The sequence below is a fragment of the Trichomycterus rosablanca genome, chromosome 10, assembly GCF_030014385.1.
Source record: "Trichomycterus rosablanca isolate fTriRos1 chromosome 10, fTriRos1.hap1, whole genome shotgun sequence".
In the NCBI taxonomy this organism is placed as follows: domain Eukaryota; kingdom Metazoa; phylum Chordata; class Actinopteri; order Siluriformes; family Trichomycteridae; genus Trichomycterus; species Trichomycterus rosablanca.
Genome location: NC_085997.1, coordinates 4378575 through 4404975, shown reverse-complemented (window position 1 = coordinate 4404975; position 26401 = coordinate 4378575). Strand labels below are relative to the sequence as shown.

The following is a 26401-nucleotide window of genomic DNA, read 5'->3' as shown; positions in this document are numbered from 1 at the left end:
TGGACGTTTCTACGCGAAGTGAGTGTGTTTTGACCCTTTGGGGCTTCCATAGTGCATGCAATAGCGTGCTCGGCTAACGCGATGACTCTAGCTGTCCGCTATTCGGTACCGTAACAGAAGAAGTTAATAAAGTGTTAAATGCTCCCGACAATTTGTGAATATAGCGTGTATTTATTTCTTTATTAAGCGAGTGCATCACTACGACGCTCGGTTACATAACTAAGCCAATCAGAGCGCTCGATACTGAGATGTCGTTCAGTCTTGTAACACGTAACGCGTAAAAGCTGTATGTCACGGTCCTGAAGTTTTCATACTCGGATTAAAAGATATTGTTTTGTAAACCGGAGTGATCCTCGACTCACACACCATATAAATAATAAAATTCTACAGTGATGAACGCAGCTCTGCTCCTACCGCCTGGTGAAACGCTCGCATTGCAGACATTACACTCACCGTTTACGACACCTGCTTGACCGCTGACGTAAAACGAAGGATCGGGCTTAAGATCGGGCTCAGTAAAGCCGATACCGATCAGTTAAAATATCGGGACATCCCTAATAGTTACAGGATTACATCTCTTAATTATTAGCGTGTTAAAGGTAGCAATTGGAGATTCCTAAGCAGGAACGTTCTCTCTCACTCTCTCATTTTCCTTCTCTCTCTCTCTCGCTCTCTCGCTCTTATTCATTATATAACTCGATTACAGCCGGAGTTCAGGGTTGCGGCATCATTTGTCTTTCGAGCACACACCCACTCAGAAAACCACCTACACCACTGACTCAATTCAGCCCACACACACACACACACACACATGGACGCCGCAAAGCTTCCGTAATTCCACTAGCCCCTCGCAGCAGGATCAGATGGAAATATGAAGTATGTAGCGGCAGCTTCCCGACGGCACAGCTTTTCCGTCATGCATCAAACCGGGTGGCGAACGAACTGGGCCGTCGGCGGGCGCGGCACCCGGGCATTCCATGAATGAATTAGATTCATTTCATTGCGATGAAATTCGATTCAGTTCGCTGGGATTCAAATTGACCGAGTCCAACTGGTGCAGTTTAGTTATGTATTTATTTATCGATTCATCGACCGGGTGCAGGGTCGCTGGTTCTAGCACCACCACTGCCAGGTTGCCGCTGCCGGGCCCTTGAGCAAGGCCCTTAACCCTCAATTGCTTAGATTGTATACTGTCACAACTGTAAGTCACTTTGGATAAGAGCGTCTGCTAAATGGGGCAGCTGTAGCCTAGTGGTTAAGGTCCTTGACCAGTAATCAGAAGGTTGCCGGTTCAAGCCTCACCACTACCAGGTTGCTACTGTCGGGCCCTTGAGCAAGGCCCTTAACCCTCTATTGCTTAGATTGTATACTGTCACAACTGTAAGCTGCTTTGGATAAGTAAATATCATGTAAATATCAAACACAGTCATGGACAATTTTGTGTCTCCAATTCACCTCACTTGGACGTCCTTGGACTGTTGGAGGAAACCCACACAGACACGGGGAGAACATGCAAACTCCACACAGAAATGACCCAGACCAACCCCACCTGTGGATCGACCCCAGGACCTTCTTGCTGTGACGAGACAGTTCTACCCACCGAGCCACCATGCCGCCCGACCTATGTGGATAAGTAAAAATACAGTGCACTTCTGGATTTGTTCGGCTCATCTCATTCGTCAAGGTATAGGGCAAGAAGGTTCTGGGTTCGATTCCCACGTGGAGCGGTCCGGGTCCTTTCTGTGTGTGGCGGTTTCCTACGGGAGCTCCGGTTTCCTCCGACAGTCCGAAGACGTGGAAGTGTTTTGTCCAGCTTCCATGTGCGCGACAGGGCGAGCGGAGCCAGGCGAACGTCGTCTTTAGTCCTGTCACTTCCCCACCCAGCAGACACGGTGGACAATATTGTGCCCGCTAGATGGCTTGTCATGGGACTTGCTTTGGGTTGCTGTGTTACTTGGAGCTGCTTTTGAGTTCCCATACTACTGATGATGATCACAACCTATTTTTTTGGGAGGGGGGGGGGGGGGGGGAATGGGGTACACCCACAACCCACAACCACCCACTGCACTGCCCATAATGTTAAGTACACAGTCATTGTGTTCACTGTGTTTTACATGCCCTATACCAAGCATTATTAATCTTTCATGATACAAAAATATGAAGTGTGTGTGTGTGTGTGTGTGTGTGTGTGTGTTAGAATGTGTCAGAAGGTTATAGACCCGAGTGATCTCGGTCCATTAGCACACATTACAGCATGTTTCCATTTGTCAGGTCGTGTGTACAGCTGCTTTCAGCCAATCTGGGCTTTGGCTTACAGTCCAGAGCTCTACCGGCTCACACTGATTGGATTGTGTCAGCGCAGTAATGGCCTAAAGTGTGTGTGTGTGTGTGTGTGTGTGTGTGTGTGTGTGTGTGTGTGTGTGTGTGTGTGTGTGTGTATAGGGAAGAGTAAGCTAACACCAAATCGGGCATCTTGTATGGGGTTCCCGTTATCGTTTTGATCACCATTGAGCTGCCTTGCTGCCTACTGCCTACCTAGGCAGCTGCCTATGTGGAGAGGATCCTAATAAGACATCGAACCTATAAGGCAGATTATTTAGACACACTACTTAGACAGCGATTACAGCGATCCACGGGGGAGGGGTTGTGCTGGAGTCTATCCCAGCTTTTCAAAGGGCGCAAGGCACACAGTAACACCCTGGACAGGGTGCCAGTCCACACACACTTAGACACATACACTCACTCATTCGCTTATAGGGCATTTCAGTGTCTCCAATTAACCTGACTGCATATTTTTGGACTGTGGGAGGAAACCCGAGCTCCCGGAGGAAACCCACGCCGACACGGGGAGAACATGCAAACTCCACACAGAAAGGGCCCGGACCGCCCCGCCTGAGGATCGAACCCAGGACCTTCTTGCTGTGACGCCGCGTGACAGTGCTACCCACCGACCCACAGTGCCGCCCAAATTCAAAATCAATGATATTTTATTCACATTTGAGAAGAACTCGGTTGGTTGCGCCGCATTCGCCCGGCATGTTCGTAATTTTTTTGGGAGACAAGTTGTGCCGCACAGAATGCTGGGATTGCCTTCATTGCTAAGGAAGCATTAAATACTCCCTTGTTATTGAGTCAGATTATCGCTTTGAAATAAGGCACCTCAGTAGGCAGCATTTTAAGCCATCTAAGAATTTAGACACGCCTTCTTCTCAGGAGCGTATAGAATAACATAAAATGCGTCTGTGTACAGAGATCACATGGTTTTCAGACAGACCCCAGGTCTCCGACCTGACGGGGACAGGATAACGTCTCCCTCACCGGTACCTGCAGGCAAACAGGACAGGCTTTCTAAATCGGCACTGACAGGTTTAGATACCGAACCTTCTTCCCCGGGAATGATGGGACGCAGACAGACACCCTGCTTGTTTCTGTGGAACTGACCGGTACAGATACTACACCTCTTTTACTGGAACTGACAGGCACAAGGCAGCACTTCTTATGCTGGACTGACCGGCAAAGCAGAATTATACACTATACTTCCCCACCAGTTCCTACTCCCACTGCACATCCAACAGATGCAGATGAGGAGAGCCACGCCCCGATCTCAACCAAGGTCCCTACACGGCGTTGATAACCCCACCCCTTTCTTTCCCACCCGGTCTTTCCCACCCAGCAGACTTAAGTGACCATATTCGTCTGCTGCAGGCATTAGCCAACCGTGCCTGCTACAGGGAGTCCAAGCGACCGGTAGCAGAGTCGAGATTCGTACCCGGGAGCTCAGAATCTCGGCGCCGGTGTGCTAGTGGATTATCACGGGTCTTTGGTCAGGGGTTCGGTCTGTTCTGCTTGTTGAAGAGGGTGACGTTCCACCCAAAACGCTACCCTTAACAGTCCAAAACGAATCACTGCCATTGAACTGACACCTCAAATACAGGCCCTGGCTTAGGAGCCCAACAGTTGCAGCCTCACAGACGTGAGGCTTGAACCAGCAACCTTCTGATCAGTAATCACAGTACCTTAACCAGTAAGCTACCACTTCCACATCCTCTCACACCCACCGCTAAGATGTAGCAGGCTGCTTTAGAAAACGTTCACCTTTTTTTTGGTTACTAAGCAACACACTTGTTGCCACATCATTTGTTCACCTAGCACCTATCAATCTCTTTATCATGGTCAGGGTCACATTATGTCCAGTCACATCATAAAACACTGGGTGTGGGGGAGCTCAGGTGGCACAGCGGGATAATCCGCTAGCGCACCTCGAATCTCGGCTGCGCTACCGGTCGGCTGGGCGCCCTCTAGCAAGCATAATCGGCTAGTGCCTGCAGCAGACAGTGGTGGGGTTGTGTAAGGACCTTGACCTACGCCCTTCTTAGACGCCGTTGGATCAGATAACATCGCTTTGCTTTGTTAACGATAGAGGATCAAAATCTCGCTGAGCTGAAATGTTTATGAAGTATGATGAATAGGGATGTCCCGATCCGATCTGAAAGATCGGAATCGGGGCCGATCAAGGCATTTTTTAACTGATCGGTATCGGCGTTACTAAGCCCGATCCTTTGTTTTACGTCAGCATGTCCGCTGTGTGGAAATACTTTAAACAAGTCCAACAGTGAAGTGTAATGTCTGCAATGCGAGCGTTTCACGATGCGGTAGGAGCAGAGCCGCGTTCATTACTGTAGAATTTTACTATTTATATGGTGTGTGAGTCGAGGATCACTCCGGTTTACAAAACAATATATTTTAATCAGAGTATGAAAACTTCAGGACCGTAACATACAGCTTTTACGCGTTACGTGTTACAAGACTGAACGACATCTCAGTATCGAGCGCTCTGATTGGCTTAGTTATGTAACCCAGCGTCGTAGTGATGCACTCGCTTAATAAAGAAATAAATACACGCTATATTCACAAATTGTCGGGAGCATTTAACACTTTATTAACTTCTTCTGTTACGGTACCGAATAGCGCACAGCTAGAGTCACCGCGTTAGCCGAGCACGCTATTGCATGCACTGTGGAAGCCCCAAAGGGTCAAAACACACTCACTTCGCGTAGAAACGTCCATCAAACCATTGTCACGATACAACCACAGAACAGTCTGTTACAGTTACAACACGCATACAAGTACGGTGGCTCATAAGAAACAAACCAGATATCATTTAACCGAACGATCTACAATTACTACCAATTTGATACGGCACCTAAAAAATAAACACTCAGCCGAATACAGCGAGTTTATTATTATATGATGAGAAGAGGAACCGGCTGTACGCTAACACGGCAGAGATGCTGATTTTCCTCAAAAAGAACCTTCACTTCATTTTGAGTGTTCTAGTTTTACTACTACAATGCTGCACTAAGTTTGTTTACTTTTATTTTGTAAAAATAAAAGAACATTAAGCAATAGCTTGGATACAGGCAATTTTTTTCCTACAGCACTGCAGAGCTATTCAGTTGTTAAACATGTACATTGGATTCATTTGAATAACTGTAATGTACTTGAAGTGTGCACTGTGTGAACAGTATTATCTAGTTCTTATCTAGACAATATCTAGAAAATACAAGTATCGGTTTGAGACTCGGTATCGGGATCAAAATTAATGATCGGGACATCCCTAATGATGACATACAAAGATGAGCCTTGCATAAGCCCTTCACACACACACACACACACACACACACACACACACACACACACACACACACAGACTAAACGACTGCTAATCCACACTGCTAAATGTAGCTCACACTGATAACACGGGCTTCACGCCACACTGTTATCACTGTACACCAGGCTCAGCTCCGTGTGTGTGTGTGTGTGTGTGTGTGTGTGTGTGACTACATGTATTAATTCCTGTACTTTATAAGCTACATCTACCATACTGGTAAGTTTGGGGTCACTTTGTGCATATACAATTACTGACTGTAGCATATCTGGTACAGTGCCGTTCCCTTGTAACCTATTAAGCAATCAAAAGAGACCCACCTGACCAGATGATGTTTGGGTGGTTGTTCATTCGCAGCACTGCAGTGAGTGACACCAACATGGTAGTGTGTGTTGTTCTGTATGAGAGTAGCAGGTGCAGCAGTGTTGTTGGGATTTTTAAATTCTTTAATATTTAAACGTACTGGCCTATTTATTAGGAACACATACCCTGTTAGCACCGGTTGTAAGTGGACAGAGACACGGCGTGTCTGTGTGTGCAGTGGGTAGCACTGTCGCCTCACAGCAAGAAGGTCCTGGGTTCGATCTCTGTGGAGTTTGCATGTTCTCCCCGTGTCCCACAGTCCAAAAACATGCAGTCAAGTTAATTGGAGACACTGAATTGCCCTATAGGTGAATAGGTGTGTGTGTATGTGTGTGTGTGTCCGCCCTGCGATGTACTGGCGCCCCGGGCCAAGGTGTCACTGTGTGCCTTGCGCCCATTGAAAAGCTTGGATAGGCGTAAACCCCCCCCCCACACACACAACCTTAATTAAATAAGCGGTTAAGATAGTGAGTGAGTGAGTGGATCAGAATGTACATAATACAGTAATAATTGGGGGGTCAACTTTATGTATTAGCTAACTAACGATGGACCCCCCCCACCTTCCCAAACTGGTTTTAGGAAGAGGGGGCCCATAATGCTACCCTTATTATTCCAGAACGAATGGTTCGGGTTTGTGAAAGCAGTTCCTGGACATCAGGTCCTCCTAAAAACGAATGTATGGGCATGAGTTCAAGTAACTCGGGGTTGTTTACCGTGCTGTATGTAAAGGTGATCAGCTTCTCACGTTTATTTCTACGTTCTGGTACGTTCCTGATGACGTTCTGTTCCTTACACACGATCTTATGTGGTCATGTGATCTTCAGCGAACACCCGGATCAGCTCTGATTCTTACTAACCCCATGTTTGTGTCTCTGTGTGTGTGTGTGTGTGTGTTTAGGATGACGAGGTGGTGTTACAGTGTTCAGCCACCCTTCACAAGGAACAGCAGAAGCTGTGTCTGGCCGCAGAGGGCTTCGGGAACAGACTCTGCTTCCTGGAGTCGACCTCCAACTCCAAGGTAACGTCTCCAATGACCTTCGTCTGACATTTTTGAGGACACGGGACATCTTCATATTCACACAGCATATTTGTTCCACAGCTGGCTGTGATGTAGATCGATCGCTCCGGTCTGACCTGATCAGTGGTGCCATTGATCCGAGTCATTAAATGTTTAGCCTAGCCTCCACTGCACGAATCACAACCCGGAGATCAGTTCTGCAACAACATAAACATTAAAGAGTGCTCCTAGCATGTCAGTGACATCTGAGATCAGTGGGGGGCACGGTTACGCAATCGTGTCCTTATAGATCATTGAAGTCGTGCGTCATTCTGTAGTCCTCGTTATGCCCATATTTGGAGACCCGGGTCTAAGCCCGATTTTCAATGGCAAAAATGAACGGGGTTTTCAAAATAAACCCTATACGTTTTGTCCTGTGTACATTTTTCTCCTGTACATCACTGGATCCTATAAATTACGAGGTTGTTAAAGGGTCGTAATGAAAGCTAACGCTACTGCGCATTAATCAGACGTCACTGAACTACACCAATCGAATCGACGGAATGAGCAGCCCGCGTTTGGCGAGTGCAACCAAAGGCGTGACACCCAACCATCCTCGCTTTCTACTTTAATGTACCTAGCTACTAAAAATATTAAGTAAAACTTGTGAACATCACTCCACTGTTACATCGGTGAATCGCGCTGCTTCGTGCGCTTATTTAAGAGGCTTATAAAAGAAAAAAAAAGAAACATTTAAGAGGCTTCCAGTCTAGGGTGGCCACATTCATAGTCACGAAAAGGAGGACGTCATATTAGGAACAGGGGGACATGATAGTGCAAAACACAGAATGAAACCATAACACATGTAACAGAATTTTTGACCAATTTAAGCAAGAATTCTATAACAAATTACTGTTTTACTCACTAAATGTTGTCAAGTCAAGTCAACTTTATTTATATAGCGCTTTTTACAATATACATTGTCTCAAAGCAACTTTACAAAATCCAGGACCAACAGATACAAAAACCCCTGTTGAGCAAGCCGAGGGCGACTGTGGCAAGGAAAAACTCCCTGAAAATTACAGGAAGAAACCTTGAGAGGAACCAGACTCAGCAGGGCCCATCCTTCTTGGGTGGCCTGGAGGATACTTTAAATAAATACACGATTTACACAAATCATACAAACACAGAATTAAATTATCTAAAAGTCATAACTGGTAATAAATAGATAAATAAACAATTAAATAATAATAGAGTTGTTATCCGCTCTAGTCTTCAATAAAGTCTGTAGTGATTTCTTGTCGTTGCAATTACTCCAGACCCGTCACATCTGACAGGAGCAGCATCGTTGTCCCGGCAGTCTCGACTTTAATCCTTAACCTCGGCGGGTAAACAGGTTTCCATCAGAATGCCCTCGGGGTAAAACAACAGAGAATGTAGTTAATAATGTACAATGCTAGTTGACAAACAGTTTTACAGAGAGTTTTAGACTCCGGCAGCCCTAATTATTACAGCATAACTAAAAGGGAGAGCGAGCAGGTAACAAGGTCATGAAGGCTTTCACAGGACATCAGCGCCCATCTCCCCACCGTCATCAAACCTGAGTGATCGGACAAGAGAGGCAGGACGACAGCAACCCAACATCCCTGATCACCACAAGTTTCTATGACCAAGAACCCCCAAGCTCTGCGCCTTTGTCTATACTAATCAAAAGCCTGAGAAAATAAATATGTTTTCAGTCTAGACTTAAACATTGAGACTGTGTCCGAATCCCGAACAGAGGCAGGAAGATTATTCCAAAGTTGTGGAGCTTTGTAAGAAAACGCTCTTCCACCAGCTGTGGTCTTTTTAATTTTAGGAACTATAAGTAACCCTGCATCTTGTGAACGAAGTGGACGTGCTGGGTTGTAGTAATTAATAAACTCACTCAGATACTGTGGAGCCAGACCATGTAGCGCTTTATAAGTTAGTAAAAGTATTTTGTAATCAATGCGAAATTTAACTGGCAGCCAGTGTAGAGATGATAGAACAGGAGTAATATGGTCAAATTTTTTAGTTCTAGTTAGCACTCGAGCTGCTGCATTTTGAACTAACTGGAGTTTGTTTATGGATCTACCAGAGCATCCAGTTAGAAGAGCATTACAATAATCTAACCGAGAAGTTATAAACGCATGGATCAGTTTTTCAGCGTCATTAACAGATAGTATATTTCTTATTTTAGAAATGTTACGCAAATGATAGAAAGCAATGTTGTGTCCACTTTTCATATTTAAGTCCGTTCCTCGCTACCTCCAAAAGTTTACTTTCTGGCATTTTCACAGCGTTCCTGAGCATGAGAGCTGACTAACTGACTCAGGTAGAGGTGTTTACAGAACAGAGCAGGCGGGAGAAATTCAACCGCCCAATCACAGACTAGCATTTAGAGGGCGGACCTTCTGCGATTGACCAGTGGTAGCACTATAAGCAGTCAAATGAGGCTGTTAAACCAATGAAATACAAAGCAATTCACTTTCACGTAGCGATATTCATATTTTGACTCTTTAACGACTTCATCATTCAGAGGATCCAGTGATAACAGACAGAAGAATCTCCATAAAACAAAACGTAACAGCTCTGGAACAGTTTTTATGACTACAGGATGCGAGAGAGGCAATTTTCGAAATCTCCCATTCATTTTTCCCATTCAAAATTTCTCGTAGACCCGGGTTACCAAATATGGGCGTAACAACGTGGCGTGGACTACAAAATGACGACACGACTTCAGTGGTTGACAAAGGGGGGCATAGAGGTGCAGATAATTGACTCGTCGGTTTTTCTTAACTGATAGTTACCTGCGCCTGGTTGTGCATTCATTCGCTCCAGGTGGAAGTGTTTCTATGTATCTAGGTTTCTTCCTCACAGAGTTGCCAGCTCCTCTCCTGGCAACCTGCCTTCCCTTGAAACCAAGATGTTTGGATTGTGATCATGAACATGAACCATTCCAGAGCGGACAACTGCTTTTATTTTATATTTTGCCCCCTTTTGTTTGTGGCTTTGTAGCCATAGTGACGTTCAACCTTGGTTAAACATCTGGCATGTTGGCCTCATTTTTAATTCTGGCGCTTGCGGGGCTGCACCCAGCGTCTCAGTGCAAGGTGCAACAAATGAGGGTCTATTCACGGGTTGAATGCAGCAGATATGATTAGCCTGCGTGACTTTAATAAGCACCAAACTGTTCGTTTTAAATGATCTCGGGCAGCATCAGTGAGTACCGATCGACAGTTATCCGAGGTGGGACAAACCACAGACAGGTTAATGGGGGGCCAGGACTCTTTGATGCCATTAGATATGAAGGCTATGGCGTCTGGACAGACCAACAAAAGATCTACTGAGGCATGAATTGCTGATCATTTTATCCAGGTGATGAGGTAAATGTGTCCCATGGGGATGCGCAGTCGCTGGCCGGTCAATTCTCTACCCGATGGCACCCGCACGCACACAGACGGGGGATAATAGGGATCGGTGCATGACTTTCTGTGTGCTATAGGGTTATCCATATGAATCCCAGGGGGCGTTTGTTAGTCATTTTGAGAATGGAGATTGGACAATGGAAATAATACGGTGGAACGACCGGTATTAATGGTGCGCAGTGGTCACGACAGGTCTGATATAGCTAACCTGACATGTTTGCTTTGCTTTGCTTTGTTTGTTTTCTTCCAGAATGTTCCCCCAGATCTGTCGATATGCACTTTTGTGCTGGAGCAGTCGCTGTCCGTCCGCGCTCTGCAGGAGATGCTGGCCAACACGGAGGAGAAGGCTGAGGGGGTGAGTGACAGCCCTGGGTTTGTTTGTTTGTTTGTTTGTTTGTTTGTTTGTTTGTTTGTTTATTAGGATGGTAACAACATGTTTTACACTTTTGGTTACATTAATGACAGGAAACGGTAGTCACTCATCAGTTCACAAGGTTATATCGAACATGGTCTCCAATTCACCTCACTCGCACGTCTTTGGACTGTGGGAGGAAACCGGAGCACCCGGAGGAAACCCACGCAGACACGGGGAGAACATGCAAACTCCACACAGAAAGGACCCGGACCGCCCCACCTGGGGATCGAACCCAGGACCTTCTTGCTGTGAGCCACCGTGCCGCCCAGCCCTGGGTTTGAGCCAAAAATAAAAGGGTCACAGAGATAATCATTAAATAAACAAATTTCAACAGGCACATATACATGAAATTAACGTGTACACGTACGCCCCCATTTGAAGGATTTACATGACTTTTTGTAAACCGCAGTGGGACCATATTGCCACCAATTTTATTAATTAAGTATATTACGTTTTGTGTTTCGTTTTGATGCCGTGTTTGTGTTGCCTGGGTGGCGGTAAATTGTTCAATTTGCATCGTGCTTCCTCTCTGCCTATGCCGAATCCCGCCCTGACCGAGGAGAACGAAGCTAACCCACATCCCCTCCGAAACATGGGCGGCAGCCGGATGCATTTTTGCCACCCGCACATTGATGAGTGTTGCGCCACCTAGCGTCGCATGCGGAGAGACACACCCTAAGGGCGCCCTCCCTCATCTCTGTGCAGGCGCCTCTAATCAGCCGGCAGAGGTTCGTAATCGCATTCTGACAGAGAGAGACCCACTTCCGGTTCTTTGTCCCGCCCCCCAACTGAGCAACCGGCCAATCGTTGCTCATACAGCCACTCGGCCTCGAACCGGTAAGGCAGAGCTGGATTCGATACGATGTACCCAGAATCCAGCTCTGGTTGCAGCGTGTCTATTTTACCGCTGCGCCACCTGAGTGGCATGTAGTGTTTATATTAGCTGCTTTAGACTTTGACATCTTGGACATTTTGAGTAAGCATTTTGAGTCAGCGATTGCTAACTGAATTGCCGTCGGATTGCTAGGACCACCTCACAGTAGAAATCAGCCAGTAAGCCGGAGGCACTTGAACGCTACATGAATGAAAAATGTGAAATCGCTAAACACAAACCGTAAATGTTGAATTTCACAGTAAATTGCTTGGAAATTACACAGGAAACGGCTGGAATCACAGTCTGCGATGTGATTTTCACGCCGTCGAATTAGGTAGGGCCTTAATGATCACAGTAACGTGGGATAGGCTTTTCAGCAGAAACCTGTTGCGTTCTCCCAGTTAATGCACATACAGTAACACGTATCCCGCAGACCGAAAGCGATCAGAATCAGAATCCTGAGTGAAAGTGGAAAACGATTTTTTTTGTAGCTTGCTTGTTATGCAGTCCACATCAGCAGTCCACTCGCACGGTGTCTGATACCGCACCTGTACGTGCGCTCAGACTTTGTGCTGTTTGCATACTGATTGTCTTTAAATAATGTTTTCATTCCATTCCTAGCCAATTACGGATGCCCGTCGGGTCAAAAGAAGTATGGTACAGATTGGGAATGGGGGGTGTGGGGATCCTGGCGCATGCTGTAGGAGAATAACAGAGCAATAACAAAATTCATCACATCTTCTCCTTTTCTCTTTGTTCCACTCCGTTCTTTTTTCCTTTTCTCTTTTGCTTCGTCCCAGCCTGTGCAGTCTCTGACGTTTTACCCTACCTCTGACGTAGGGCTGGGCGATATATCGAGATTTAAAGAAATATCGATATATTTTCATACGAGATATAAGATAAGCACTGATGTCAGTTACTCTAATCTGACCACATTTTTTCAGTAACAAGTAATCTAACGAGTTACTATTTCCAATCCAGTAATCAGATTAAAGTTACTTATCTAAGTTACTGTGTGTTACTATTTTTGTCATTTTCCTCAGTAAAAAGATATATTTTTGCTTTCTTCTTGCGTCTCGGGGAGTGACGTCTAGCCTATGCAATGGTTGTACATGGTCGTGTTAGTTTATACCGGACGATCGCCCGACGTCCGACACGTCATTTATTTATTTATCGTGTATTATAGTATTTCTTGTTCTCAGCCAATAAACATCCAAAAATTAACAAAATTGCACGAACTAACTCTGCAGTAAACAAGGAGCACACAGCAATTAAACAACAAATAAAGCTCTTAAATAATAATTAAGTGCTTGAAGCAGAACGCTGATTAAAATGCATTAAATGTTGTAATAGTTACACAGTAATGTGTACGATTAATTATGCCTGTATTAAAGCAATAAGCCACGAGAGGCCGTGCATTACTGTGATTTTAGCACGGGGATGACGTTTTTGGCACGAAGCGGAGTGCCTAAAACTTCTTTCCCCGTGCTAAAATCATAACAGTAATGCACGGTCTCGAGTGGCTTATTGCTTTTATAAAACGGCGGTCAACATAAAATATAATAAATACAACAATGTTTAATTCATAAATGTATTTGTGTATAAACTTACAATAAAGCGTTCTTCCGCGACGCAAAATAGTTCGATTAACAGTGTTGCTAGGCAACATGAGGGCGAAAATAACATAAATTTTTTCTATTCAGTGGCGTATTAATATGGAATGATGTGAGGTGGTCATAGGTGTGCGTTTATCGGGGATTTTACAACGGCTTCGAACGCGGCTCAGCCAATCAGATTTTAGGACCGGAACTATCCGTTTTATAATACAGAATTAAGTTCTATACGGTAAAAAAATATATTAATGTAAATGTTAATGTTGTGGCAACTGATGTAAAATATTGTCTAAAGTCCAAACATTTGAGTGCGGGTTTAACGAGAACGCTACTTTTAATGTCACACAAGCTCAGTGCAAAACAACAGAACATCATAAGCACAGCCGGAGACGATCATTTCTGATATCTTCCCTACACACTCGCTCAGTCAGAGTCAGAGTCAGAGTCAGAGAGGTTTTATTGTCATTTCAGCTACATACAAGTACATATTGAAACGAAACAGCGTTCCTCTAGGATCACGGTGTAACACGGTACAAAAAGTGCAAGACAAAACAGTGCAAATACAACAATAATACAAAAAATCCTATAATAAATAACTACAAAAGATATTCCTAATTATCCCTAATCTAAACAAGTAATTAGAACACAGGACTAAAGACAAGTGTTAGTACATGATGGTTAATAGATGGTACAATGGTTCATGAGGTAGTGACATGTTGTACATTAGCAGCGTAAAATTGGCAATGCAGATAAGGTGCCTAAAAAGTAGATATGGTGCAAAATACAAGTAAGGTGCAGAAATTATTGTGCATTTCCAGGAGGTGTGCAAAAATACAAGTAACATAGTCAAAAATGCAAGTAACAGTCAATACAGATCAGTGTGTGGCAGCAGAAAATTTCCGGAGGAAATTGTTATAGTACTGAGTTGAGGAGTCTGATTGCTTGAGGGATAAAACTGTTACACAGTCTGGTTGTGTTAGTCCGGATGCTGCGGTATCGTCTCCCAGACGGGAGCAGAGTAAAAAGTCCATATGATGGATGGGTTGGATCGTCCACAATGCTGAGAGCTTTGCGGATGCAGCGGGTGTTAAAAATGTCCGTGAGAGATGGAAGAGCGACCCCGATGATCTTTTCAGCTGTCCTCACTACTCGCTGGAGAGTCTTACGGTCCGACGCAGTACAATTTCCGAACCAGACAGTGATGCAGCCGCTCAGGATGCTCTCGATTGTTCCTCTGTAGAACGTGGTGAGAATGGGGGGTGGCAGATGAGCTTTCCTCAGTCTTCTCAAAAAGTAGAGACGCTGCTGGGCTTTCTTGGTAATACTATAGGGCTCCCTGCGCCCTATAGTGCACTTAAGATTCTTAAAGGGCCAGACAATATATTTGGAGTTCACGTTACACTACAGGTGATACGTTAGAAAACAACTTCTTTTTCCTAGAATAGCTCTTTTTTTTAGGAAAAATAGTTCTTGTGTGAAGCTTTCCCAGCATGAATGTTAATAAAAGTGCCTGTAAAAAAATTTGGAACATGTACTGTAGCTTTGTCTCAGAAGTGTCTTTTTGTTATTACCTTATGGGATGAAAAAATATTGAGATATACTGTATATCGTATATCGCCGTTATTATTTTTTTAAATAAAAATATCGAGATATTATTTTTGATCCATATCGCCCAGCCCTACTCTGACGGATCAAAAGAAAACGCCAATAATCTTTATGAATTGACAGAACCGTTCTGAGTTCTGATATATCAGTATCACTCCGTTTTCTCCCACACTTTTCTCCTCTGCCCCGTGCTATCCGTCTCTCCTCCGCCCCGTTTTATTGCTCATGCTGATGCCGCTCTGGGGATTTTCCACACTGTGTATGGGTGCAGGGATTGCCGCGATGATTCTAGAGCTTTGAGCCGTGTTAGGGCAGAGCGACGGGTTTCGTGGTTTCGTGGCTCTCTGCCAGATTTGAGAATCACAGCGTGTGTTCAAGACTTACATACAGCAGAAAAAGATCAGGACAGAGGAAGATCTCCCATGCTGCAGGATAGATTGTGTGTGTGTGCGTGTGTGTGTATGGGTGAATGTGTGTGTGCTTGTTGTGAGTGCATGTGTGCACCTGTGTATGTGTGTGTGTGTATGGGTGAATGTGTGTGTGCTTGTTGTGAGTGCATGTGTGCACCTGTGTGTGTGTGTGTGTGTGTGTGTATGGGTGAATGTGTGTGTGCTTGTTGTGAGTGCATGTGTGCACCTGTGTGTGTGTGTGTGTGTGTGTGTGTGTATGGGTGAATGTGTGTGTGTGTATGGGTGAATGTGTGTGTGCTTGTTGTGAGTGCATGTGTGCTCCTGTGTGTGTGTGTGTGTGTGTGTGTGTGTATGGGTGAATGTGTGCGTGCACACTTAGTGTTTGTGCATGCATTTGTGTGTGTCTGTGTCTGTGTGTGTGTGTATGGGTGAATGTGTGTGTGCTTGTTGTGAGTGCATGTGTGCACCTGTGTGTGTCTGTGTGTGTGTGTATGGGTGAATGTGTGTGTGCTTGTTGTGAGTGCATGTGTGCACCTGTGCGTGTGTGTGTATGGGTGAATGTGTGTGTGCTTGTTGTGAGTGCATGTGTGCACCTGTGTGTGTCTGTGTGTGTGTGTATGGGTGAATGTGTGTGTGCTTGTTGTGAGTGCATGTGTGCACCTGTGTGTGTGTGTGTGTGTGTGTGTGTGCGCGCGCGCTTAGTGTTTGTGCATGCATTTGTGTGTTTGTGCATGCATTTGTGTGTGTGTGTATGTATGGGTGAATGTGTGTGTGCTTGTTGTGAGTGCATGTGTGCACCTGTGTGTGTGTGCACCTGTGTGTGTGTGTGTGTGTGTGTGTATGGGTGAATGTGTGTGTGCACACTTTGTGTTTGTGCATGCATTTGTGTGTGTCTGTGTGTGTGTGTATGGGTGAATGTGTGTGTGTGTATGGGTGAATGTGTGTGTGCTTGTTGTGAGTGCATGTGTGCACCTGTGTGTGTGTGTGTGTGTGTGTGTATGGGTGAATGTGTGTGTGCTTGTTGTGAGTGCATGTGTGCACCTGTGTGTGTGTGTGTGTGTGTGTGTGTATGGGTGAATGTGTGTGTGCTTGTTGTGAGTGCATGTGTGCACCTGTGTGTGTGTGTGTGTGTGTGTGTGCGTGTGTGTGCGCACTTAGTGTTTGCACATGCATTTGTGTGTGCGCGTGTGTATGGGTGAATGTGTGTGTGCTTGTTGTGAGTGCATGTGTGCACCTGTGTGTGTGTGTGTGTGTGTGTTTGTGTGATATGCATACACGCGTGTGTGTGTGTGTGTGTGTGTGCTTGGTGTTTGTGCATGCATTTGTGCATCTGACTGTATGCTTACATGCATGTGTGTATTTGTGTGTGCATGCGTGTTTGAATGTACCTGCTATGCATCTATGTGTGTGTGTGTGCATGCTTGCTGTATGTTTACATGCACTTGTGTGTGTGTTTGTAAGTGCGTGTGTATGCTTATGTCCACGTGTTTGTGTGCGTGTGATATCCATGCATGCACGTGTGTGTGTGTGTGTGCTTGTACCTACTGTTTATTAGTGTGCATTTGTGGGGGTATGTGTATGTGTGTGTTTGTGCATGCATGCCTGTTTGTGTGTGCTTTTTGTGAGGGTGTGCACGCATGTGTGCATATGTTTTGTGTGTGTGTGTGTGTGTGTGTGTGAGCTCATGTAAAAAAAAACAGACACCACAATGAAAGCAGCTTCTCTTTGTTCAGAGAACTTGTGCAGGCTGCAGCCAAACAGCTCTGCACATCCTCTAAGGAACACCTACCTACTGCCATAGCCTGGCGTGATCTTAACTGTTCTGTAATGTCTTTAAAGCTGCACTTGCACCATTTGACTCGATTTAGATATATCCACTTCCACAATACACTCACACACTTTGGCACTTCGGCAAATAAGGGAACTTTAAATCCGACTTTTCCTCCCTCAGACACAACCAGTCTTTACAGCGGCCTGAAACTCAAGACTCGAACCCCAAACTCAGGCCGTTGCATAGTGGGCTACTGTATTAAAGATCGTACTTTATATATATATATATATATATCCCTTTTTAGTGCGTCCAATTGCCCGATTGCGTCATGCTTCCTCTCCACCAATGCCTATCCCTGCTCTGTTTGAGGAGAACGAAGCTAACCCATGCCCCCTCCGACACGTAGGCATCAGCCGTACGCATCTTGTCACCTGCACTTTGACGAGTGCAATGCGGATCAGCACTGTGTACGGAGAGACGCACCCTGACAGCACTCTCTCCCCGTCTCTGCGCAGGCGCCATCAATCAGCCACCAGGGGTCGTAATTGCATTAGTTATGAGAGTCCCTATCCGGGTTTTAATATCCCACCCATATCTGAACAACAGGTTAATCGTTGTTCACGTGGCCGCCCAGCCCAGCCGGCAGGCAGAGCTGAGACCCGATACGATGTATTCGAGATCCCAGCTCCGGTGTTCCAGCGTGTGTTTTTACCGCTGAGCGGCTTCAAGCTCCGTCATGTGATTGTCAAACCGTTTGTGCCCTGTGATTGGGAGCTGACGCTTGTCTGCAGACGCTGGTCAGGCTGGTATTCGCAAGGAGCGCAGACTGTTGTGGCTGCAAAGGAAGCAACTTTATATCAATGATCATGGTGTTACATTTGGCCATATTGTCTATGTCGGTTATCAGAATCAGAATACTTTATTGATCCCAGAGGGAAATTGCAATTTTTTACAGTAGCACCCATTTATGTAAAAAGAATAAACACTCTACTAGCTTAAAACAAAGAAAAGAAGTTATTTACACACAATTAAATAATTAAAATGCTCACGTTATTATTATTGCACATATGAATACTGAATATTGCTCAGATAAACCATAGTGTCATACATTAAGGGAGGAATTATAGAGTTTGATGGCCACAGGTAGAAAAGACTTCCTGTGGTGCTCTGTGGTGCATTTTGGTAGGATGAGTCTTGCACTGAATGTGCTCCTGCGTCTCATCACTGTGTCATAAAGTGGGTGGGAGCCATTGTTCATAATGTCCTGCAGCATAGACAGCATCCTCCTCTCCGACACTGCCTTCAGAGAGTCCAGCTCCACACCAACAACATCACCGGCCTTGCGGATCAATTTGTTGAGTCTGTTGGCATCTGCCAACCTCACCCTGCTTCCCCAGCATGCAACAGCATAGAGGATAGCGCTCGCTACCACAGACTCATGGAAGATCTTGAGCATAGTCCGGCAGATGTTGAAGGACCTCAGGCGACTCAAAAAATAGAGACGACTTTGACCCTTCCTGTAGAGGGCATCAGTGTTCTTAGTCCAGTCCAGTTTATTGTCAATGTGCACTCCCAGATATTTGTAATCCTCCACAATGTTGCAGGACGTTAAGTAAGCAGCTGTAGAGAACCTTTACCACAGGGTGTGTGAGGGGGTCGGGGGGGGGGGATGGGGGGGGTTCAGGAGGTTCCCGAGATTAGTGTTGCTTCTAACAGGACAGAAGTTTGGCAGGGATCGATCTGCATCTCATTAAAACTCCATCTGTAAGCTGTAATCTGTAAAAGTGATGCCCGCACGCCGCATTCCTACCACGTCTGCATCCAAACAGCCTGAAATATCAGCTTAACGTCTAAATGCATTAGACCCGCCGGGAGGTGCAGAACGGCACAGACGGAACGAAGGAGACGGCTCATATTTCAGGACACCTCGGCGATAACATGCTGACGCGGGTAATAGCGTTCTTAAGCGTAGGATTGATTGCTTCACTGATTAACTAGCCGCACTTCAGGTGCCACGCCGGATCTGTATCGGCTGTCCGAACCGAAAAGGTGAAGTAGAGCGTTTACGAAACGATGGCACGCTAATGAGATGCACTGCCAGGCACGCCGGGCAATTACCCACCTGAAATGAGTAAACATTCATTCATTAGTGATCAGGTAACAGTCACGGAGCAAATTAGAATTACAGCCAATAGGAGCGGACCTACACTATTGCCAAAAGTATTCGCTCGTCTACCCTCGCGCGCGCATGAACTTAAATGATGTCCCATTCTTAATCAATAGGGTTTCAGCTCTTCTAAGAAGGCTGTATATGTGTGTGGGTGTTACTGTGTGCCTTGCGCCCATTGAAAATCTGTGATAGGCTCCAGCCCCTCCCCGACCCTGGTTGGATAAGCGGTAAAGAAAGTGAGTGGGTGCGGGAGGTCGTCTGACGTTGCTGGAGACTCCGAACATGTCTGAGGAGGGTCGCTTGCCTCACGCCCCCTTTGACGAGTGCCCAGCACTTGCCCTGCTAATTCGCCCACTCTTTCAGCCACGCCCTGATCTCGCACAGCGTCGAAGACCTCACCCACTTTCTTACTCCAGTCTGTTTCTTTCCGGGCCGACCAGTAGCAGTGCTGAGTTTCGAAATCAGGGAGCTCAGAATCCCAGGGCTGGCGTGCCCCTTGACCCCGATCTAGCTTGACCCTTTAACGGTCATTCATGACAGGACAGGTATCTCCAGTTAACCCGACTGCACGTCTTTGGACTGTAGGAGGAAACCGGAGCTCCCGGAGGAAACCCAAACCAGCAAACTCCACACAGAAAGGACGGACCGCTCCATCTGGGAATGGAACCCAGGACCTTCTTGCACTGAGCAGACAGTGTGTTCATTTTTGTGTTTGCTTACAAGTCTCTCCACCGTCATGCTCCGGTTTAAATGTGGAACGTAGTCTCTGTAGCCCTAAATGTCAAAGACTCACAGACGCCAGCCGACTTCACCAAGCCCGGCGTTCGGCGTGACCCTGTGGACATTCTTAAAAGGTCGTTACTGTGTAAAGTACATCCCAGCAGTGCGAACCGCACAAAACCATTTCCGAAGTCGTGCTTTTATGACCTGATCTGTGCCCTTCCATCCCGTTGTCCTCTACATTTGCTCTTTTGTGTTGTGTTAAATCATTACTGCATTTTCTGGTGCTGAAAAACGTATCGAGACGTTTTGCTAATGGCTGTGTGTCCGCACGTCCACTCTGCAGCCGGGCGATAAGACCCTTGACCCACGTCGCATCGTCATGCTTTCATCAATAAGCAAGAACGTCATAGTGATCATTACCAGTCTGTCAGAAAGGGCTGACCGTTACTCCATCTATCCGGGACTGTTGATTAATATAACATTTGCAACGCTTGTTATAATTTTCTCATGTTTATTTTCTCTTATTTTTCCATGTCATGCAGAAATTCATGATGAAGGTAAGACTGTATGTTTGTGTGTTTATGTTTGTGCGAGTACTTGTGTGTGTGTGTGTGTGTGTGCACGTTCATCATTCCTGTTTTTCTCAACCTTACACCACTGTCATCGGGAATTTCACTTCATTTTCCCGCCTATAAGGTGCTTTGGTGGCACTTTAGCAAAGTAGAGCTTACAAATCCCAGTCTGGGCAGCGCTACCGGACCGGCCGGGCATTTGACAGACACAACCGGCGAAAATCCACGTGTCGGAGCGGGTGGGTGCCCAAGGCAGGACAACACACACACATTACAGCACAGTACATCACAACCTTAATACACACACACACACACACACACACACACACACATAATAGCACAGAACATCACAAGCTTAGTACATACACACACACACACACATAATAGCACAGTACATCACAAGCTTAGTACACACACACACACACACAATAGCACAGTACATCACAAGCTTAGTACACACACACACACATAATAGCACAGAACATCACAAGCTTAGTACACACACACACACACACACACATAATAGCACAGTACATCACAAGCTTAGTACACACACACACACACACAATAGCACAGTACATCACAAGCTTAGTACACACACACATAATAGCACAGAACATCACAAGCTTAGTACACACACACACACAATAGCACAGTACATCACAAGCTTAATACACACACACACACACATTATAGCACAGTACATCACAAGCTTAATACACACACACACAATACAGCACAGTACATCACAAGCTTAATACACACACACACATTATAGCACAGTACATCACAAGCTTAATACACACACACACATTATAGCACAGTACATCACAAGCTTAATACACACACACACATTATAGCACAGTACATCACAAGCTTAATACACACACACACATTATAGCACAGTACATCACAAGCTTAATACACACACACACACATTATAGCACAGAACATCACAAGCTTAATACACACACACACATTATAGCACAGTACATCACAAGCTTAATACACACACACACATTATAGCACAGTACATCACAAGCTTAATACACACACACACATTACAGCACAGAACATCACAACCTTAATACACACACACACACATTATAGCACAGTACATCACAACCTTAATACACACACACACACACACATTATAGCACAGTACATCATAACCTTAATACACACACACACACAATACAGCACAGTACATCACAAGCTTAATACACACACACACACATTATAGCACAGAACATCACAACCTTAATACACACACACACAATACAGCACAGTACATCACAAGCTTAATACACACACACACACACATTATAGCACAGTACATCACAAGCTTAATACACACACACACACACACACACACATTACAGCACAGCACATCATAACCTTAATACACACACACATATTACAGCACAGCACAACCTTAATACACACACACATATTACAGCACAGCACAACCTTAATACACACACACACACACACTAATCACATGACACATAGCTAATCACCTTTCTGTTGATGCCCGGCTGGTTGATAGCACCTTTGAGATTCGAACCCTGGTCACAGCGGTAGTGAGCTAGCATAACAGACTGCTGCGCCCCCCAAGCACCTCTATTACAAAGTTCGATTACAAAGCAAAACATTTAGTCCATTCACCCCTGTATTCAGCACCCTTCGTTTCACCCATATCTTTACAGTTTACAAATGAAAACATGGCCTAGCATCTTACGACAGTGTGCTCCTATGGCAAAACGTGACCTGCTGCTGTAGTTCACACTGTAATCATGGAGTCAAACTGTTACCCCAGTCCGTGTTAAGTCGAGAGTGATGTGTGCAGGTTGAAGACAAACAGTGCAGTGCTAAAACGTTAATTCCATTAATTCCATTAATTCCATAATTAATCCTGTTTAACTCTACTCTGACTAACACATCTCTCATTTCATTATTTTTAATTCATGTCCTGATTTCATCCAAGCATTCTTAACAGATACCTGATAGAAAGCGTAGTAAACTCTTAAATTTAATTGGTTCTTACCGCCTTTCTCATCGGCTTCATCACCTCTGGCAGCAGCTGGTTACATCCAGCCGAATGTTTATACCTCATTCACTACAGACTCCAAACTAAACACTACACAGTTTTCTCCTGATCTAAACCCGAACTGCTGAGATCAACTCAAATAATGTGTTAATGTGATGTACTGTGTTACACTGTGCTGTAGCGTTTGTGTGTGTATTAAGGTTGTGATGTACTGTGCTGTTATGTGTGTGTGTGTGTGTGTGTGTGTGTGTGTGTATTAAGGTTGTGATGTACTTTGCTGTTATGTGTGTGTGTGTGTGTATTAAGGTTGTGATGTACTGTGCTGTATTGTGTGTGTGTGTGTGTGTGTGTCTGTGCTATAATGTGTGTGTATTAAAGTTGTGATGTACTGTGCTATAATGTGTGTGTGTGTATTAAGCTTGTGGTGTACTGTGCTATAATGTGTGTGTGTGTGTGTGTATTAAGCTTGTAATGTACTGTGCTATAATGTGTGTGTGTATTAAAGTTGTGATGTACTGTGCTATAATGTGTGTGTATTAAGGTTGTGATGTACTGTGCTGTAGTGTTTGTGTGTGTATTAAGGTTGTGATGTACTGTGCTGTTATGTGTGTATGTGTGTATGTGTGTGTGTGTGTATAAAGGTTGTGATATACTGTGCTGTATTGTTTGTGTGTGTGTGTGTGTGTCTGTGCTATAATGTGTGTGTATTAAGGTTGTGATGTACTGTGCTGTAGCGTTTGTGTGTGTATTAAGGTTGTGATGTTCTGTGCTATAATGTGTGTGTGTGTGTATTAAGGTTGTGATGTACTGTGCTATAATGTGTGTGTATTAAGGTTGTGATGTACTGTGCTATAATGTGTGTGTGTGTGTATTAAGCTTGTGATGTACTGTGCTATAATGTGTGTGTGTGTGTATTAAGCTTGTGATGTACTGTGCTATAATGTGTGTGTGTGTATTAAGCTTGTGATGTACTGTGCTATAATGTGTGTGTGTTAAAGTTGTGATGTACTGTGCTGTAGCGTTTGTGTGTGTATTAAGGTTGTGATGTACTGTGCTATAATGTGTGTGTGTGTGTGTGTGTATTAAGCTTGTGATGTACTGTGCTATAATGTGTGTGTGTGTGTATTAAGCTTGTGATGTACTGTGCTATAATGTGTGTGTGTGTATTAAGCTTGTGATGTACTGTGCTATAATGTGTGTGTGTGTATTAAGCTTGTGATGTACTGTGCTATAATGTGTGTGTGTGTGTGTGTGTGTGTGTGTGTATTAAGCTTGTGATGTACTGTGCTATAAAGTGTGTGTGTATTAAAGTTGTGATGTATTGTGCTATAAAGTGTGTGTGTATTAAGGTTATAATGTACTGTGGTGTAATGTGTGTGTGTGTGTATTAAGCTTGTGATGTACTGTGCTGTAATATGTGTGTGTATTAAGCTTGTGATGTACTGTGCTGTAATGTGTGTGTGTGTATTAAGCTTGTGATGTACTGTGCTGTAATGTGTGTGTGTGTGTGTATTAAGCTTGTGATGTACTGTGCTGTAATGTGTGTGTGTGTATTAAGCTTGTGATGTACTGTGCTGTAATGTGTGTGTGTGTGTATTAAGGTTGTGTTGTACAGTGCTATAATGTGTGTGTGTATTAAGGTTATAATGTACTGTGCTGTAATGTGTGTGTGTGTATTAAGGTTGTGATGTACTGTGCTGTTATGTGTGTGTGTGTGTGTGTGTGTGTTGAAATTGTGTTGTACGGTGCATTATTGTGTGTGTGTGTTAAGATTGCAATGTGCTTTGCTTTAATGTGCAAGCTTGTGTGTGTGTGTGTATTAAGGTTGTGATTAAGGTGTATTAAGGCACTGTGCTATAATGTGTGTGTGTGTGTGTGCGCATGTGTGTGTGTTGGTTTGGTGCAGCAGTTTGGATGGGAAAACGGCATCAGATCGTGTTACTAGTGTGAATGTTAAACTGTCTGTCTGTCTGTCTGTCTGTCTGTCTGTCTGACTGACCGACACTCTCTGACCCTCTACGTGTGTCCTGTGTTAAAGACGGCGCAGGGCGGAGGTCACCGGACTCTTCTCTACGGCCACGCCGTCTTACTCAGGCACTCCTACAGTGGGATGGTGAGTATATTGTGGGATTGTTTTATCCTTTACTCCATGGAAACTGGACCCACTGTGAGCCTGACCAGGATAAATTGGTGGATAAATGAAACCAGGATACATTAATAGTGGGAATTTGAGGACATTTCACCGTTAGATAACCTTCTCAGAGCAAAGCATTGAACCCACTCATCCCACTGAGAGATGTTAAAACTGTGCTACAGACCCCCCACCCCCCTAAAAAAGGCACTGCTCCAATCCCAGTCTTAAAGGTCACTCTGTTCTCTCTCCAGTACCTCTGCTGTCTGTCCACCTCACGCTCATCAACAGATAAACTCGCATTCGACGTGGGACTACAAGAAGACACGACAGGTAACGCTCTTCAATCTTCAAGATCTAATCAGTCTCACATCTGCTCCTCTGTACACTTTTAACCCCCCCCCCCCCCCCCCGTACTCCTGTTTATCAATCCAAAGTACCCCATAGGACCCCCACTGACCAGATGATCCAAAAACATAAACCTGACAGCGCCCTGTGATTAGAAAGTGTGTTCCTAATAAAGAGGCCTGTACGTTTAAACAGGATGTAAAAAATCCCAACAACACTGCTGCACCTGCTACAGAACACGTTGCTACATAACACATGGTAATAACACTACCTTGTCATTTACATTTTCAGCATATAGCAGACACATTTATTTGAAGCTTATGGATTACAGTGTTAAGGGTTAAGGGCCTTGCCTTAAGGGCCCAACAGTGCCAACCTGGCAATGGTGGGGTTTGAACCAGCGACCTTCTGCTTACTAGTTCAGCACATTAACCACCAGGCTACAGCTGCCTGTTTCAGTGCTGGGAATGATCCACCGATCAAAGTGTACAGAGCAACAGATTGTAAACAGATTCAGTCAGTAATTGTATAACCACAGTGTGCCAAATGTTTCAGTAACGTTGTGGAGTTTTCCATAGTGCGCTAACACGGACACGCCCTCTACTAATTATGTAATAATAATAATTATAATAATAATAAGTACCGGTCCCAAACCCAAATAAATATAGAGGGTTGTGTCATGAGGGGCATCTGGTGTAACACCTGTGCCAAAACAAATCTGGACATCAAAAGTCAGAGTTACATGCCGGATCGGTCGACCACCACTAGTACTCTTGACCAGCAGGAGCAGATGCAAGAAATAGGACCAGATCAAGCCTGGCATCATAGTTCCAAGACAAAGCAGGTTGCCAACACAGGAGGTAGAAACCGTGATAAATAGAAACACTTCCACCTGGAGCGAATTAACAATCAACAATTATCTGCACCTCCATAAATGGCAAGGCAGAAAGACATAAGTCTGTAATCATGTGTGTGTGTATATATATATGTGTGTGTGTGTGTGTGTTTATAGGAGAAGCATGCTGGTGGACCATACACCCCGCTTCCAAGCAAAGGTCAGAAGGAGAGAAGGTCCGTGTAGGTGATGACCTCATCCTGGTCAGCGTGTCTTCCGAACGCTACCTGGTGAGTAGCTGGCTGAAAGAACATGCGCATATTTCAGTGCTTAAATCTGGGGTTGTCAAGGGTTGTGAATACACTGTATATTTCCTCCGACCAGGCATAACATTATGACCACTGACA

At 44.8% G+C, this 26401-nt stretch overlaps 1 protein-coding gene across 1 annotated transcript in view; it reads left to right on the top strand.

The window, feature by feature from the left end:
• Positions 1 to 26401, top strand: part of ryr2a (ryanodine receptor 2a (cardiac)) — a 206236-nt gene that overhangs the window by 43859 nt on the left and 135976 nt on the right. The window contains exons 2-7 of the mRNA XM_063002781.1: positions 6930 to 7049; positions 10728 to 10832; positions 20601 to 20615; positions 24719 to 24793; positions 25066 to 25144; positions 26172 to 26284. Of these exons, the coding sequence (XP_062858851.1) occupies positions 6930 to 7049; positions 10728 to 10832; positions 20601 to 20615; positions 24719 to 24793; positions 25066 to 25144; positions 26172 to 26284 (507 nt within the window). The remainder of the gene's footprint in view (positions 1 to 6929; positions 7050 to 10727; positions 10833 to 20600; positions 20616 to 24718; positions 24794 to 25065; positions 25145 to 26171; positions 26285 to 26401) is intronic.